Raw genomic sequence first — 16,257 nt, 5'->3', positions numbered from 1 at the left:
ATTTTGTCTACAGCAACCACCCAAGGTAAGATTATACTGTGGTGCCTGAAGACAATCTAGGTGTCTGCGAGTCCAGAGAGGACTGGAACGGAGAGGAAGGCCAGAAGTCAGTGTGCCTTGGGTTGGAAAGTATGCTGGTTAATTTTATGTGTCAGCTTGACTGGGCTAAGGGAAGCCCAGATGGCTAGCAAAACATTATTTCTAGGTGTGTCTGGAAGGGTGTTTCAGGAAAATTAGCATTTGACTCAGTAGACTTGAGTAAAGATCTGCCCTCATCGAGGTGAGTACGCATCATCCCATCCATTGAGTGCCCCTTCCCCTGGCCAGATAGAAAAGGCAAAGGAAGGGCCAATTTCTGCTCTTTCTTCTTGAGCTGGGATGTCCATCTTCTCCGCCCTTGCACAGTGGTGCTCTCCATTCTCAGGCCTCTGGAATTGGCCTGAATTACACCACTGGCTTCCTGAGTCTCCGGCTTCAGAGGGCAAATTGTGGGGCATGTTGGCCTCCATAACTGTGTGAACCAATTAATATAATATAGTAGTGTGTTTGTACATATTGGTCCGTGATATGTATATTTTCTATTGGTTCCAATTTTCTGGAGAACTCCCACTAAAAGTTTTGTTTTAGTTTCTGGAGAACTCTTATGGAAAGTTTTGTTAAAGCACACAGTACTGAGTTGACTCATGGTTTTAGTATTCGCTACGTCTCATTCAACTTGACGACACTAGATGTTTTATAAATGTCTGCCGAACTAAAGGAAACCCACCTCTCTCCCTACTATGTGCTGAGCAATATGCAAATGCTAAAGATAGAAGTGATAAAGACGTTACTGGTGTCATTGCATAAATGTTGAAGGGACACGTAAGCATCATTTTACATGATGTGGAAAGTGCTATGTGGAGGCTGTCTTGCTGTGAGGCCTGTGTGCATCTAGACACTTATTCTTTTTTTTTTTTTTTTTGAGGAGCAATACCGAGTGTATTGAATTAGATTTTTTTTTTGTTTTAATCTTTTTTTTATTTGAGAGAGAGAGAGCACGAGTAGGAGAGAGGGGCAGAAGGAAAGAGAAAGAGAATCTTAAGCAGGCTCCACACTCAGCACAGAGACAGATATGGGGCTCGATCCCACAACCCTAGGATCGTGACATGATCTGAAATCAAAAGTTGAATGTTCAACCTACTGAACCACCCAAGTGCCCTGAATTAGAGTTTGCTATTTACAACTGAGTTAACATCTACATACTATTTTGCTAGTCTACGTGGGTACGTTAATCCAAATGAGTTTAGACTTACTATGAATGGGCTACAAAAACACACACTAATTATCTTAAAACAACAGTGCATCCATTTTACTCCTATAAAGCCAGCTTTGATTAAAAACCTCTAGTTTCAAAGATTAGTCTGATTTTGAAGATGAACCAAAATACACACTGTATGATTCTAAGATCTATTTTAGCCATTTTGTACAGTTGTTATCTTATTGGACTACAGTATATATATTTTTTTAAACGACACTGACAAGCGGCACCATTTGGTGTTAACTTTAACCACAGCTCAGGCCCTCCCCCAACAAAAGTCTTCAGCCAAGAGTTCTCCATCATAAAGACTGAAAGGGCCCAGTGATACTCTAGTAGCATGGTGATAACAGAAGCAAGCCCGGACCCTCCTTCGATTCTCCCACCCTGTGCAACTTGAAAATGGTTCTGAAATTGGAACATATACCGCCATACTTAAAAGCTTAGGGACATAGAGAGTCAGCTAGAATATGGGGACAGAAAGTCATAGGTGGCGGGAGGATGGGTAGGTGGGCACATGCAGAGCCATGCTGTTCTGTCCAACACCTATGTGTGCGCGCTTTAACTAAATGAACTCAGGAGGCCAACAGCAGTGGACCTGCTCAATTCACCTTCCAAATCAGAACAAGACTTAGAAGCTCAGGCTTGCATTTTGCACTATGCAGAGGTTTCGCCCATGATGGGGAGCTCAGAAGCAGGATCTCTCCTCTTTCTGCACAACCTGATGCATGCACACAGCATGCCCAGCAGGTGACTAGCTGCAAATGCCTGCACTACCCAGATGACAGGCATCGTGATTTCTCGTAGCTCCCTCACAACTAGAGCCTCACATCCCTCTGCGTAGAGGTCGGAGCCGTGGGCAGGACTGTTACAGCTGCTGGTGGTCTCTCTGCACAGCTAAGAGGGACACTCTGATTTTTGGTTTCCTTGAACCTGTCTGGATTTTTCCAGTCTGAATAGTTGTGAATTTCACAACAGTGCAGCTATCTCTGTATGTAATCAGTAGCCCGGCTAGCATCACTGGGGGTAGGTCTTATATGCTTTTTGAATGCTGTGGCCAACCTTATTTTCCACCTTTGTCCTGCAAACTATCCCCAAACCACTACAAGAACTTCTGTGACAAAACCAAGAGTAGGTTGATGACAAGCATGGCGAATCCGCACAGCTTTCTTTCTCGGATTGTGGCACGAGAGCCAATTAGCCCAATAATGAAAAGCAGAGCTCTTATAACTATGATTGCTAAGTGAGGACGAGAAAGTTCACAGTCATCAGAAGTGATAAAGACATAGGCTCCCACATAGCACAAAATGCCAGCTGCCCCCCAGAAGATGAGGTTGAGAAACACCAGCACAGTCTTGGAGGAGGTGATGTTGTGCTGGCCTGTGGTGCTGCAGCCTGCTAGGAGTGGACAGCATGCATGGTGCTCATTGCAGCCCCGTGACCTTGGGCAGCCCCAGCCTCAGCCTCAGCCTCAGCTCCAGCCCCAGCCCCAGCTTGGAGTTCTGAAGTCTTACTAATATTGGTTACTAATTATTGTTACTGCTACTTAATAATGTTTATAGGTAATAATATTATTACTAATTTTGCAGGGGTAGAAACAGACTGCTTTAACTTCTCTCTCAGTTGAGCCTTCCACTGAGGAGCCAGTAAGAGGGGAGAGCACTTAAGGATACTCTGGAGTTTGCATATGGTGGCCGGACAAATGAAGCTGACTCACAGGCATGCGGCCATCAGTATTGCCCACACCATGGGTTATTGTGTAACTTGAATGGGTTGCCCATCAGATTCACACAAAACTCTGAATTCCTGTTTCTCTTGAAAAATCAGACCGGGTAGCTCAGGGCGTGTGTCCCCACATGGATCTGAGCATCAGGTGCCCTCGGTGAAGTGTGGATGTTCAAGCCGGCAGGGTCCTCGCTACCCCCTGAGTGGATTCATGTTTCCCTTCCACATTCCTCTGGAAGTTCCGCTAGCATTTGAGTCTGCAATTCTGGGCATTCACTTGCCACTGGGTCATTTGAACTAGTGAGAACATTTCTGCCACCTTAGCCTCTGAGGGCCAGATGTACCTGGAGCCACGAGAGCTCGTGGTGTTGAGACTGAGTCCATGGTCACCAGCTGCTGATTCAGACCCATACAGGAGCAAGTCTGAGTGCTGAAGCTGAAGGCGCATGCTCACACCTTAGCTGCAAAGGCAGCTGAGAAGGAGAAAAGTTGGCATTTATAGCTTCTCTGATGGGAGGTAGGCTCTGCCTCCTAGTAAGGTCCATAAGATGTTTAGACATTCAGCAGCCAAATGAATGATAAAAGTCTACTAGACAAGGGTTGGCTCTCTAAGCATGGAGTGTCTCCCCGTGGAGCACACAAGTTGATCTATATGGATGATCTTATTGCTTCGATAGCACTGCGTTGTTTTTGTGTGTGTGTTACGACAATACAATGAAGACATCACATCTGTGAGTGGTGTGAAGTGTGACAGTTTAGGAAAAAATCTTGAGAAAGTGGCAGTTTAGGTGATACTTGGAAATAATAAAATTATTATTCAAAGGACTGAACTCTTGGAAATCAGTCTAAATGCAAATCTTTACATTTCTTTTTGTGCCAAGTAATAGTTAATAATCATAATACAAAAGTTTACAGTTTTTTTAGGGCTGTGGACCAAACCCTATCCTAAGCACTTTAGTTTGTGTACTTAAGCATCACATCAACTTTATGAGAGAGTACTCTGACTTTCCTCATTTCACAGATGGGGAAACTAAGGCACAAAGTAGTTAAACAACCAGATATCACTCAATAAATAGTCAAGTGAGAATTTGAATACTCTCTACCTGACAACTGTCTCCTTAGGGTGGACGTGGATTCCTGTACAATAATTACACTGGAAACCTGAAATTCGGATGCTTTTAGAGTACTTGTTTTTTTAATTTAATTTTATTATATTTTTATTTTTGAAAGAGAGAGAGTGAGAGAGAGAGGAGTGGAGGAGCTAAGAGGGGGCGGGGGGAGACACAGAATCTGAAGCAGGCTCCAGGATCAGAGCTGCCAGCACAGAGCGCGACATGGGGCTTGAACTCACCAACTGTGAGATCATGACCTGAGCCAAAGTTTGACACTCAACTGACTGAGCCTCCCAGGGACCCCTAGAGTACTCGTTTTTGTTCCAAGTGGTTTATAATCTAGGGGACAGTTCTCAACGTTGACATTATTGACATTTTGGGCCAGATAATTCTTTCTGTGTGTGTATGGGGGAGGGACTGTCCTATGGATTTTAGTGCAGCATTCCTGGCCTCTACCCACCAGATGCCAGTAGCATCTTCTCCAGTTGTGACAACCAAAAATGTGTCCAGAAATTGCCAGATGTTCCGCTGAGGCAAAATCGCCCCCAGTTGAGAACTTCTGGTCTCGAGAATTGTCAAGTGTCTCAGTGAGTAGGTTAATACCCACAGGATGAAATGAGGTGACTAAGCAACTCTGGTATGTTCTCCTGGATATTCTTGCACGATATCATGTCATTATTTGTTATTTGCAGGTGTGTCTACTTTCTCATATCAGAAATACGCAGTGCCAGCTTGTACCATTTATCTTCCACTTAATGCAATATATGATAAGCCTTTGTGTTTTACTCACAAAATGAACAACCAGCTTCTTATTTTTCTAGAACCAGTGGTTGTATACTTGGCAGGAAACTACAAGTGATCTCAATCTCTTTAAACATGTCTTTCCTGGACTGAGTGTTAGAAATTCTTGGAGGGGGATCCTCTGTAAAAATAGGACAGATTATAAACTAGGTCCATTTGTTTATTAGTATTTTACTTATTCATTTATTGGGTTTTTGTGTTTATTTTTGTGTTTATTAGTATTTTAAATACAAGGATCAATATTATGATTGTGATATATTAATATAGCATAAGACATTGAAGAGCTAAAGAAAGATGGCTCTTCTCTCAACTGGGGCTTTCATTAAATCACTGACACCAGGGTCTAGCAAGGGCGTCCCTCAATCCTTTTCATTTTAGCATATTCTGGCCTCCATGGCATCTTCCACACCATTTCTAGCCAACCCAAACACTTTCCCCTTCAATCCCTTAGGATCTATTCAGGCAAAAATACTACCTCTTCTGTGATTGCCTCCAGAATCCTTAATCAGAAAAGCCACTTCCTTCCACTAGACCCTTCATCATCTTATACTCATCATTGTATTTTATGGTTCTCTCAAAGGAAGAACCTGGATTCTCAAGCCTACAAAACTGTAAATCACTTAAGGGAAAGGATCATGCTTTATTCATCTCTATCCCCAAATACTTATCATAGTTCCTCGCACAGAGAAAGCACTTAGCAGATTTTTCTTGAAAGAATGTATCCTTTTGTTAAATTAATATTTCTCCATGATTGGAAATCAATATTTGGCAGTGAGACAAAATCAATTGCTAACTCTATTTCTGTTGTTGGGCTGCAAGAATCAGGAGGGTGGTGAGACCCAGGTGGAGAATCTTCCCATCTTCCTTCCTGATTTACAGAGTGATTTTCCTCTGGAATTTTCTCTAGTCCCAGTTGTTACCTGCTCTGTGTTTCTTTCACGCTTGGGAGTTAATTGCAATCTTTCGTGCTAATTTCATGGATCAAATCCATGAAGCCATCTTGCCCCCTACACTCTTCTGGCCTCCGTCAGTGTTGTCTGTCTACACAACCTGTCTGCCACAGGAATTTAATCCCTCAGAGGACTCTCATAGTTCCATACAGGCCCTGGGTAAGTCACAGTTTGGGCCTTAGTTATTCCACTTTCTCAGTGGCCCATGGAACCTGCCATACTTCCCGTCTTGACACGCCCTGCTGTTGTTTGCTACCAAGGATCCTAATATGTGGGGATTGATACTATGTTGGAAGGTGGATAGTGATGGACACTCCCTCCAGCTCAGTCTTGCTCCTTATCCTCCATGTGCAGAAAATAAAATGGCTCAGATTAAATCTGGCAGTTGTCTGGGAGGTGAAATAGTTCATATGTGATTATATAGACAAAGAAAATGTACCTGTTTGATTTTTGAAGGTGGACTTTATCTTCACACCCTCAGCCTACTGGGTAGTGTTAGGGGTGGGGAGTGGGGCCTTAAATCTACTAATTTAAGATGCTCTTACATCAACCTCTTCCTGTTTAAAGCCAGTCATCTCCCTGGGGGATGACTATTCAGCAAATACTCTACCTTGAAGATTTCATTTTCCCCTTCTGTTTCTCCTTAAGATACGCCAGTGGGAACTAAAGTAATAGAGAAAACCTTTCTCAGCCAAGCCTACCTTTCAAAACTACTTTCTTGCTCACTCAAAAATCTTATTTTTTATTTCCAGTGGTGAACCTTGACTTTGTCTTTGCCTTTCTTTGTAATAATCCTTATCTTCTCAAAGGCAAATGGATGATGTTGGCGTTTTAATTGTTTTTTTTTTTTTTCCCTGACGTTTGCTTTCTCAGGCCTACCTTTTACCGGGTACATGGTTCAATTGGCTTCCTATTTAAAAGAAAAAAAAGTGGGGCGCCTGTGTGGCTCAGTCAGTTGAGCGTCTGGCTTTGGCTCAGATCATGATCTCATGGTTCGTGGGTTTGAGTCCCATGTCGGGCTCTGTGCTGACAGCTAGCTCAGAGCCTGGAGCCTGTCTTTGGATTCTGTGTCTCCCTCTCTCTCTGACCCTCCCCTAGTCATGCTGTCTCCCTCTCTCTTAAAAAAAAATAAAACATTAAACAAAAAAAACAAAGAAAAAGAAAATCACTATGCATTAAGGCTATACCAAGTCTAAGAAGACATGTCACTAAACACATTTAACTATATCTTCACAAATTCTAAAAGAAAAGGGAATTCCACATGTCTATAAAGCAAGAGAACAAATGTTTACAAAGACCTGGGCCAAGAAATAGATGATTTACATTGCTCTGGGATCAGTTGTAGTTGTAGCCAAGAAGGTATCCTATCTCTCACTCAAATCTCATTAATAGGGGTCATGAAGCAGTCCCACTATAAGTGAATTCAATACCTGATCACAGTTTACACTAGTACACAAACTCTTATTTCTTGTTAGACAGTCAAGAGATTACGTGTTGCTAAAGGTGTAAAATTTGGATGACATAATGGAAAAGAAAACAAAAAAATGCTTCATTTCAGCCAAGTTCTAAGCCACTGTGACAACACACCCAAATAAGCTAAAATGATCTGAGATGGACCCAGGTTTAACACAAGCTCAGATAATTTCTATTGGTCCAAGAGTGTACAATTCTTTATGTCTCTCAGGGCTCTCCCAGCATTATCAAGGGGTAGAGAAATTATGTCCTTAGTCTATATGAAGGTGGAATAGATGCTTGTGTGTTTCTTTACAAAAAAGCCTGGGGTTGGTCATGGAATTACTGTAGAATTAGAATGCGTGTAGGACATCATCTTTGTTCAATCTCCTCATTTTACAAATTCAACATATTGCTTATTGATTGCCTGAGACCCAAACAGGCCTGATAAGTGGTTACCAACCTTTGCTGTGCATTGAATCACTTGGGCTCCAACTGAGGAATTCTGACATAATTGACCGGGTGTGAGGCCTGGACATTGGTAACTTTAAACACTTCTCAGGTCATTCTCATGTTTCTAAGACTCCCCCCTTCCCTCCATTACAAAAAAGAATCTGGCATTACAAACTCTTAGTCCGTTCTCAGTGTGCTTTATCTTATCTTACTTTTATTCCTTATCTTACCCACATATGTAAATGAGCTTATTTGATGAAGTAAAGGAGACAAAAAATTAGAAGAGCTCTCCAGATGGCTTCTCACTTGCATAGGCTTTCATAACCTCATCCTTTTGACCTCTTTATTTTTCCAGCTAGTGCCACCTTTGTTAAAAAGTACAACTGAGGGGCGCCTGGGTGGCTTAGTCAGTTAAGCATCCAACTTTGGCTCAGGTCATGATCTCACGGTTTGTGGGTTCAAGCCTGAAGCCTGTTCCAGATTCTGTGTCTCCCTCTCTCTCTGACTGTCCCCTGCTCATGCTGTCTCTATCTCTCTCTCAAAAATAAATTTAAAAAACATTAAAAAAAATACAATTGAGGGGCACCTGGGTGGCTCAGTCAGTTAAGCCCCAGACTTTTGATTTCAGCTCAGGTCATGATCTCAAAGTTTGTAAGTTTGTGCCTGTGTTGGGCTCTGTGCTGACAGCTTGGAGTGTGCTTGGGATTCTCTCTCCCTGCCCCTACCCCATCTCCATTTATTTATTAAGTTATTATAAATTTATTTATTAAATATTATAAAGTATTAAATAAATAAATAATTGAATACCAATGGTAGAATTCACAAATCCCATTCACTCAAAATGCAATTTTACTCATCACGGATACCATGAAAATACTTTCAATTAAAGATAAACCATGCTTTGTAACGGATGAATTTGTTTACTTGGTCTACCAAGAAGCAGAAAACTTTAGGCTCAGGGGTGCCCTTGAGATTGTGCAAACCTCAGTTGGACCACTACCCTGCAGTCCTCACTGCATCAATTTCCAAGGAAGAACTGACAGTATTTGGTGCTATTAGATATGGGAAACAAAGCTCCAATAAGTAAAGAACTTAAAGGACTTTAAGGCCTGAGAGATTGGTTTGGATAAAAGACAATAAAAATGAGGAAGTGAAGAATTTGCAAGTTTTAGGTATAGAAATGTTGTGTGAGATCAGCCCCTAGTGGGCACTTTAACTATTACAATGGCTCAGCATTTTAATTGTGTGGAATGTTCATTTCCACACCAGAAATGTTCTAGACAAAGACTGACTTCAGATGGCAGAAATGTGTCATTTTCAATATTATAGATAAATATAGAATATCAACCTTTCGCAGGCTCTATGGCAGAGGATGAGTCTGCCTCTCTCTAAAACAGACTTGTAATTCTCAGTTGCTGTCCAACATTGGCAGAGGAAAATCCTAGGAACTCCCTAACATAGAGACAAATGGTCCCACATTTTTCTTACCCCTTCCCACTTCTCCACCCTTGCCTCTGAATTCTTTAGTACTCCATTCACAGTGAGAAGTTTTCAATGTAGATAAGTAGGGGAAAGCATTCAAGAGAGGGGTTGTTGTATTTGGCATATTTAGACAATTGCAAATGTCTTCATTTTTCTAAAGTGTAAAATGTAAGAGAAGATGGGCAGCTGTGTCTTTCAGTGTTTTTCTTTTCTTTTCAACTTTCAACATATAATAATACAGAAATATTTCTCCACGCCAAAATAAATACAGTGCCAGTGGGATAGTTTTCACAACTGAGTGTCTCCATGACAGAGATGGTAGGAAGGAGTGAAGAGTGTGGTCCAGAGAGAGCCCACGTTGTCCCTCTGAGCCAGATTACCTGTCTTTGGCTTCACTGACTGGTGGGGGAAGGGGGCCTGCTGCTATGGGATTTTTCACATTTGTATTTTAAAATAGGGAACAGATCTGAGTTTGTGTCAAAATAAATGTTTTATTTCTGAACTCTTGCTTTCTTAAAATATTTTCCCATTAATTGCAAGAGATCAAATTCTCAGCAGACTTAAAGTTTATATCATTTAAAAATATTGACTACATGTGCTATGTTATAATTTAATTTTCATAATTAAAGAATATGGGGATTTATGTTTAGCATTACTTGTCATACCCATGAGGAGTTCCCAGTAATACGCACATGAAGAAATCTGGACATTTTAGAAGATTTTAAGAATAGCTCATTTCTCTCTCTCTCTCTCTCTCTTTTATTTTACATGTTTCTAGCAATGGTTGTGGGCTATAGCAATGGTTGTGGGCTATAAGAATAGAAAGTTAAGAAGTTTTAATGTGATTATAATTAGATTAACTTTTTCTATTGAAGCATAATTGACATACAATAGCTGATGAGTTTCAGGCGTACATCATAGTGATTCAATATTTTTATAAATAACAAAATGATCCACTCCATAAATCTAGTTACTATCTGTCATGACACAAAGTTATTAAGATATTGTTGACAATATTCCATATGCTGTACATTACAACCTGTTGATTTACTTATTTTCTGACTGGAAGTTTGTACCTCTTAATCTCCTTCATCTATTTTGCCTGCCCCTCCCCCCCCCAATTTCCTCCTTCTGGTAACCAACAGTTACCTGTACCTATGAGTCTGTTTCTTGTCTTATTTGCTCATTTACTTTTAGATTTCACATATAAGTGAAATCATATGGCATTTGTCTTTCTCTAACTTATAAATAGGTAATTATAATACCCTCTAACTCCATTCATGTTGCCACAAATGGCAAGATTTCCTTCTTTTTTTTTTAATTTTTAACTGTTTATTTTTGAGAGACAGAGAGAGACAAAGCATGAGCAGGGCAGGCACAGAGAAAAGGGGAGACACAGAATCTGAAGCAGGCTCCAGGCTCTGAGCTGTCAGCACAGAGACAGAGTCCTATGTGGGGCCTGAACCCACAAACCATGAGATCATGGCCTGAGATCAGACACTCAACCGACTGGAGCCACCCAGGGACTCCAAGATTTCCTTCTTTTTGTGGCTGAGTAATATTCCATATCTGGGCTGTTGTCAATAATGCTGCAATGAACATTGGGATGTATATATCTCTTTGAATTAGTGTTGTTATTTTCTTCAGATAAATACCCCAAAGTGGAATTGCTGGACTGCAAGGTAGTTCCATTTTTAATTCTTTGAGGAACCTCCATATTGTTTTTCATTGTGGCTACACCAATTTACATTCCCACCAACAGTGTGCTAAGGCTCCTTTTCCTCCACATCCTCACCAACCCTTGTTACTTTTTGTCCTTTTGATAAGAGCTAATCTGATAGGTGTGCATTAATATCTCATTGTGGTTTTGATTTGCCTTTCCCTGTTGATTAGTGGTGCTGGGCATTTCTTCATGGACCTGTTGTCTTTTCTGGAAAAATTTCTGTCAAGTCCTCTGCCCATTTTTTAATCAGGTTTTTTTAAAAAAAATACAAAGTTGTATAAGTTCTTTATATAGTTTGGATATTAACCCTTTATTGGATGTATGATTTATAAATAACTTCTCCCATTCATTAGGCTACCTTTTCATTTTGTTGATGTTTTCCTTTGTTGGGCAGAAGCTTTTGGTTTGATGTAATCCCGGTTGTTTATTTTAGCTTTTGCTGCCCTTGCCTGTAGAAACTGGTCTGAAAAAAATACTGCTAAGACTGATGTCAAAAGCTTTACTGCCTATGTTTTATGGTTTCGGGTCTAGCAGTCTTTAATCAACTTTGAATTTATTTTTGTGTATGGTGTAAGCTAATGGTCCAGCTTCATTCTTTTGCATGCAGCTGTCCAGTTTTCCCAACACCATTGACTGAAGAGATTCTTCAGGGTTGGCAGGGGGGGTGGGAAGGAGCTCACTACGCTTTCACTCTTTGAAGCCTGCTATGACTCCCTCCCCAAGCCCACCATTCTCAAGACAACTTACCCCAGTGCCTGAAACTGGAGCTAGCTGGCTTCACATTTTGGGGAAACTGAGACACCCAACAATGGCAATGCAGACCCGAGAATGTATGTCAACTCATCCAGAGACTGACGGGCCGAGCCAAGCACGTGGGTAGGGGGCAGATACCCCTTACTTCTCCTCACCCCCTTCTTGCCCCGCCCCAAAGAATGCAGGGGGCGGGGCAGGAGGCCGGGAGGCCCCCCGCCCCTCCAGCCTCGCGCCGGCGGGCGGAAGTGACGCATGCCCAAAGCCATTTCCGGCGGGCCGAAACTAGGAAGAAACTTGGAGCTGCAGAGGCGCTCCTGCCGCGGCTCTCCGCTGCTCCTGTGCCCCGTGGCCCGGCAGCGCGGAGCTGTCGGGAGCCCTGGCCATGGGGCAGCCCCGGCCCTCCGCAGTGTGAGGCGCGAGGCCTCCCGCGGGCGCCCCGACAGGCCGAGGGCGGGCAGGCGGGAGGCGGCGTTCCAGCTGCGGTCGCCGCTGCCGGCCCGGGCTCCAGGCATCATGAATATAGACGTGGAGTTCCACATCCGGCACAACTACCCCTGGAGCAAGTTGCCGGCCAACGTGAGACAGGTACGGCCGGAACCCGGGGCCCGGGCCCCGCCCTGCCGTCACCTGCTGGCGGGGCCCGCGGGGTCGGCGCTGCTCCTCGCCGCCGAATCCCGCCCTCCCCCCGCCGCGGCCTCGGGGAAATGGACCCGCTGGTCAAGGGTTAGGAAGGGACGGCTCTGGTGCCGTAAGGGCAAGATGGGGCCGTCGCTAAAAGGGATGGACTCGCCTGACACTTTTGCCCGCAGCCTCCTTTAAACCACGTTTGCGAAACCTACATAGCACGTTCCTTGACCTCCAGAACTTTAGGATGGTGGGGAATAGACCAGAAATAAGTGAATACGTTACAGGATGATAGCAGCTCATACGTACTTTCGTTATAGTATATGTGGACACACAGAGGAGGGAGTAAGAACCTGTCCAGAGAGTGTCTGGAGGCTGTGTGCTGGCGGCATCGAAATTGGGCCTTAAAGGACGACTGTGAGAGATAAGAGGAAATAAGATTTCCGGGGGCGTGGGAAAGTTGTTTTACGGGGCTTGGACGAGTGAAAGAGCGTATTCTGAGAGTAGCGAGCAAACTTAGCATCACGGGAGGTGGAGGTGTGGGTATATTGGCGTTTGGAGGTGGGGTTTTGTGAGTGCGTGGAGGGAGGTTGTAGCAGATGAGGCTGGAAGAAACAGGCAGGACCAGATTTTGAACGGGCTTTTTGTACTTTGTTTTGCGGGACTTTATCCTCTAGGCAAGACAGGTTTATTAGAGGTGTTTCAACAAGAGACTGACAGCAGGTTTTTTCCCGAGGATTAATTCTCAACTGCTTGAGTGTCATTTCTATTCAGTTGCTCAACAAATAGTAATTGAACACCTGCACGCTATGCCTTGTTTGAGGCGCGCGTGGGTAATTTATCCCAGTCAACCAGCGGAGACCCTGTTTTCATGTTATCTTACATTTTAGTAAAGAAAGACAGTAAACAAATGATCAAGTACCTGGTATGGCAGGTGGTGGTGAACCTTAGGAAGGTAGTGATCCGTGCTGCATATAAAGCACTGTTTCTCAGATCATAGTAGACCTTTAAGTTCCTCCCTTTCCACTTGGTTGAAAGTGAAATTCTGTTTTCCATTGGTGCTGGGCACTTATCATTGGGGTTTCGGGTGGTGGTGGCGATGGTATAGGATTATTTGCTTCTTCCCTCAGCTTGGGGGCTTAACTCTAAGAAATGAATAGTTTAAGGTTCTGGTGATACCGTTGTGTGGCAGCGAAAGTGCTTTCACTGTGAGATGCCCCAAAACAAGAAGGTAGAAAGATAGACTCGGAATTCTTGGTGATCAGTGGCTGCCCGTGTGGCATTTATCTTCATGTGAAAGAACAAAGCTCTAAACTTGAAAGAATACGTTTCTCTTATTAAGCTTGAATGAGGGCTTTGGTACTTTTGTTCTTTAGGGTTTTGTGGAGGAACCAACAAGCTTTTTCTTTGTTTCCATCTTTTCTCTACTCTTCCTTTCACAAAAGTAAATGTAGCATAATGGAAGAATGATGGATGATTCGATTATGTTCAGCATGAATCATTGATCTAAATTTGTATTGGCAAAAGCAAATCTAATACTTAGTCATGACTATTAAAAATAATCACAGGTCAGAGTTATAATTAGGTACAAATATGACATTAAGTTAAAATTAGTTTTGGTAAGATCACTTAATAGCTATTTTAGTTTAGGATGAGCTTCCGTTTGTAGAAGGTGTTGGAAAGCCCATCTGTACAAATTGCTTCCTTGGACTTCATCTAGCCTTCGCACTGTTGGCTGGGGTCAGCCTCTGCTTTTGATTTACTACTACATCACCTTTCTATTTGGCCTCTTGTCTGCAGAAAGGACTCTTTCCCATTCATTCTTCACACTACACTGGAGCGAGATTTCTAAATGCCAACTCAATCCTGCCCTCCCTGTCTTTCTCGAATGTCAGAACTTCTCCAGGAAGGCTTCCCCGACTTACTACATCTGGAGAAACAGCACTGTGTTCTTTCCCACAGCAAGGACCCTACTATGTGGCATTTGCTGCTTACATTACTTGTTTTGCTTTTGCATTTTGAGCGCCTATCACGTGGTTGGCTTTTAGTAAATATTTTTGGAGTGAATGAGCTATGGTATCAGTCTGAGATTTTTTTTTTTTCCCCAGGAGCTAAAGCTCAGTCACATTCAAAGTGGGAAATAGTCCTTGTATGGAAAGAATTTGTTTTTTGCCATTAAAATACTAAGTACTTTGATAGTGTTTCCAGTAAGCCTTGATGAGTTTAATTTGGAGATGACTCAATTCCCACTTCTGAAAGCTGGTGGAAGGTGACTTCAGATTTTTTTAAAAAATGTATGTCAAGCCGGAAGGTGATTGCAGATTTTTAAAAAATGTGTGTAAAGCCAGTAGTTTTTATATGGATGGGATGAAACATTTTTATGTGATATGGCTATGCAGAGCTTTAAAAAGCACATTAAAAAGTTACAGATGAGGCCATTGTTTCAGGATAGTTCTGTGGTTCATCAGTATTTTTATTCATGATTCAAAAACAATTTATAGTTGTTTTAAGGGAAGTCTTGTGATGAGGCTCTGTATCATGTAAGAAAGGTCAATTAAAGATTTGGTGTATGGGGGCGGGTAGTGTGATTGGTGTTTATAGGAGAAAAGTCTGTAGAAGAAAATTCTTTATGCTTTTAGCATAATCTGATGCACAATGGGTATGTTATAGCCAGTACCTATGTCACTCTTTCATCTGTTATAGTTCTGTTATATGCAGCTCAACTTCATTTGTCAGATCTGGTCATTATTTCTGCAGGGTCAGCATGTCTCAGAGTAAAATGGCCTTTCTTTTTTAGTTTGCCTCCTGTGCGAACATTGGGAAATTTGGGGTCGGAGTGGGAGAGAAGCCAAAGAATCTTTGTGAACAAAGCAATTATATTTTATGTATATGGGTAGTGAAGAGTAAAATCAACTTCTAATGTAGTTTTTAGATATTTGTGGGTACACATATGTGTTGATTGATCAGGACCAGTCATTACTTTCTTTGAATGCCTGGCACAGAGGCTTAGTTGTTTAAACACCGTATTCTTTAACTAGCTCAGAAATAATAGACCCTTCCATTTTGAGTGGCGTGATTACACTTTCTGCTCTGGAGTTACCAGGAATGAAGTTAGAAAGGGAGAAAATGGTTGTAAGCCATGATAAATTAAGGGATTTATTTTAAAACACAAGAGCAAAACCTCATATCCAAGTTGCTGAGATTCTAGCGAAATTCTGTGCTGTGTGTTCCTTGAGAAGGAGACTTACCTGGAAGCGAGGTGGAGGAGAGCCTTTGCAAGTTTTACAGCAGGCACAGTATTTTATCCCCCCTCAACATCTTCATTACTGACTCTGGCTTTGGTGCTGTACGGATATGTGGAGCAGTTTCTCTATAATAAACTTTCTTTCTAACCACTTGTAATGTGGTTACAAGAATAAAAGAATTTAAGCACATACATTTAGGCAGTAATAGGAGTCACAGTTTAGCCTGTGATAAACTAATTGATGAAGGAAGAAAGATTTTAGTTTTCTCACATCACTTTTTTCTTAAAATACATCCCACCAGTGGGTCCAGTTAGGTGCTGGTTTATTTAAATGTGAATTTCATCTGCCTTGTAAGATTGTCTTTGGTGAAAGCATGTGTATAGACATTTACCTCGGCTTTCAAACCTTGTGAGTAGGAAGTATAATAATTGAATCCTCTGATCTTTCTGCCATTAGTCTCCTGTGATGTCTAATTTTATTTTACAGCATGTTGGGGAGATCATACCCAGTAATTAGAAGGGGGATAGCAGTCATATATTAAATTAAGTTTATGGTCACACATTGAACGTAACATTGACTGTAATCAGACACACTTATTCTTGGCTTTCGTGAGAACCCATCTTTGAGCTTAAAACACTAAGGC

The 16,257-nt window shown here is 42.1% G+C and overlaps 1 protein-coding gene and 1 pseudogene across 3 annotated transcripts in view; one reads left to right on the top strand and one right to left on the bottom strand.

Moving 5' to 3' along the window:
- FAM91A1 (family with sequence similarity 91 member A1) overlaps positions 1-16,257 on the top strand; it is an 85,367-nt gene that overhangs the window by 27,012 nt on the left and 42,098 nt on the right. The window contains exon 1 of one of the 3 annotated variants that reach the window (XM_039231973.1): positions 12,024-12,330. The exons of the other annotated variants lie outside the window; for them this stretch is intronic. Coding sequence (XP_039087904.1) covers positions 12,259-12,330 — 72 coding nt within the window. The 5' untranslated portion in view covers positions 12,024-12,258. Of the gene's footprint in view, positions 1-12,023; positions 12,331-16,257 lie in introns of those variants that run through there. 3 annotated transcript variants of the gene reach the window in all.
- LOC120231772 lies at positions 1,952-12,257 on the bottom strand (annotated as a pseudogene).

This window comes from Hyaena hyaena, unplaced genomic scaffold (genome assembly GCF_003009895.1).
Source record: "Hyaena hyaena isolate Hyena2069 unplaced genomic scaffold, ASM300989v1 scaffold_62, whole genome shotgun sequence".
In the NCBI taxonomy this organism is placed as follows: Eukaryota; Metazoa; Chordata; class Mammalia; order Carnivora; family Hyaenidae; genus Hyaena; species Hyaena hyaena.
The sequence above is the reverse complement of the archived record's forward strand: the minus strand, read 5'-3'. Positions and strand labels throughout refer to the sequence as shown.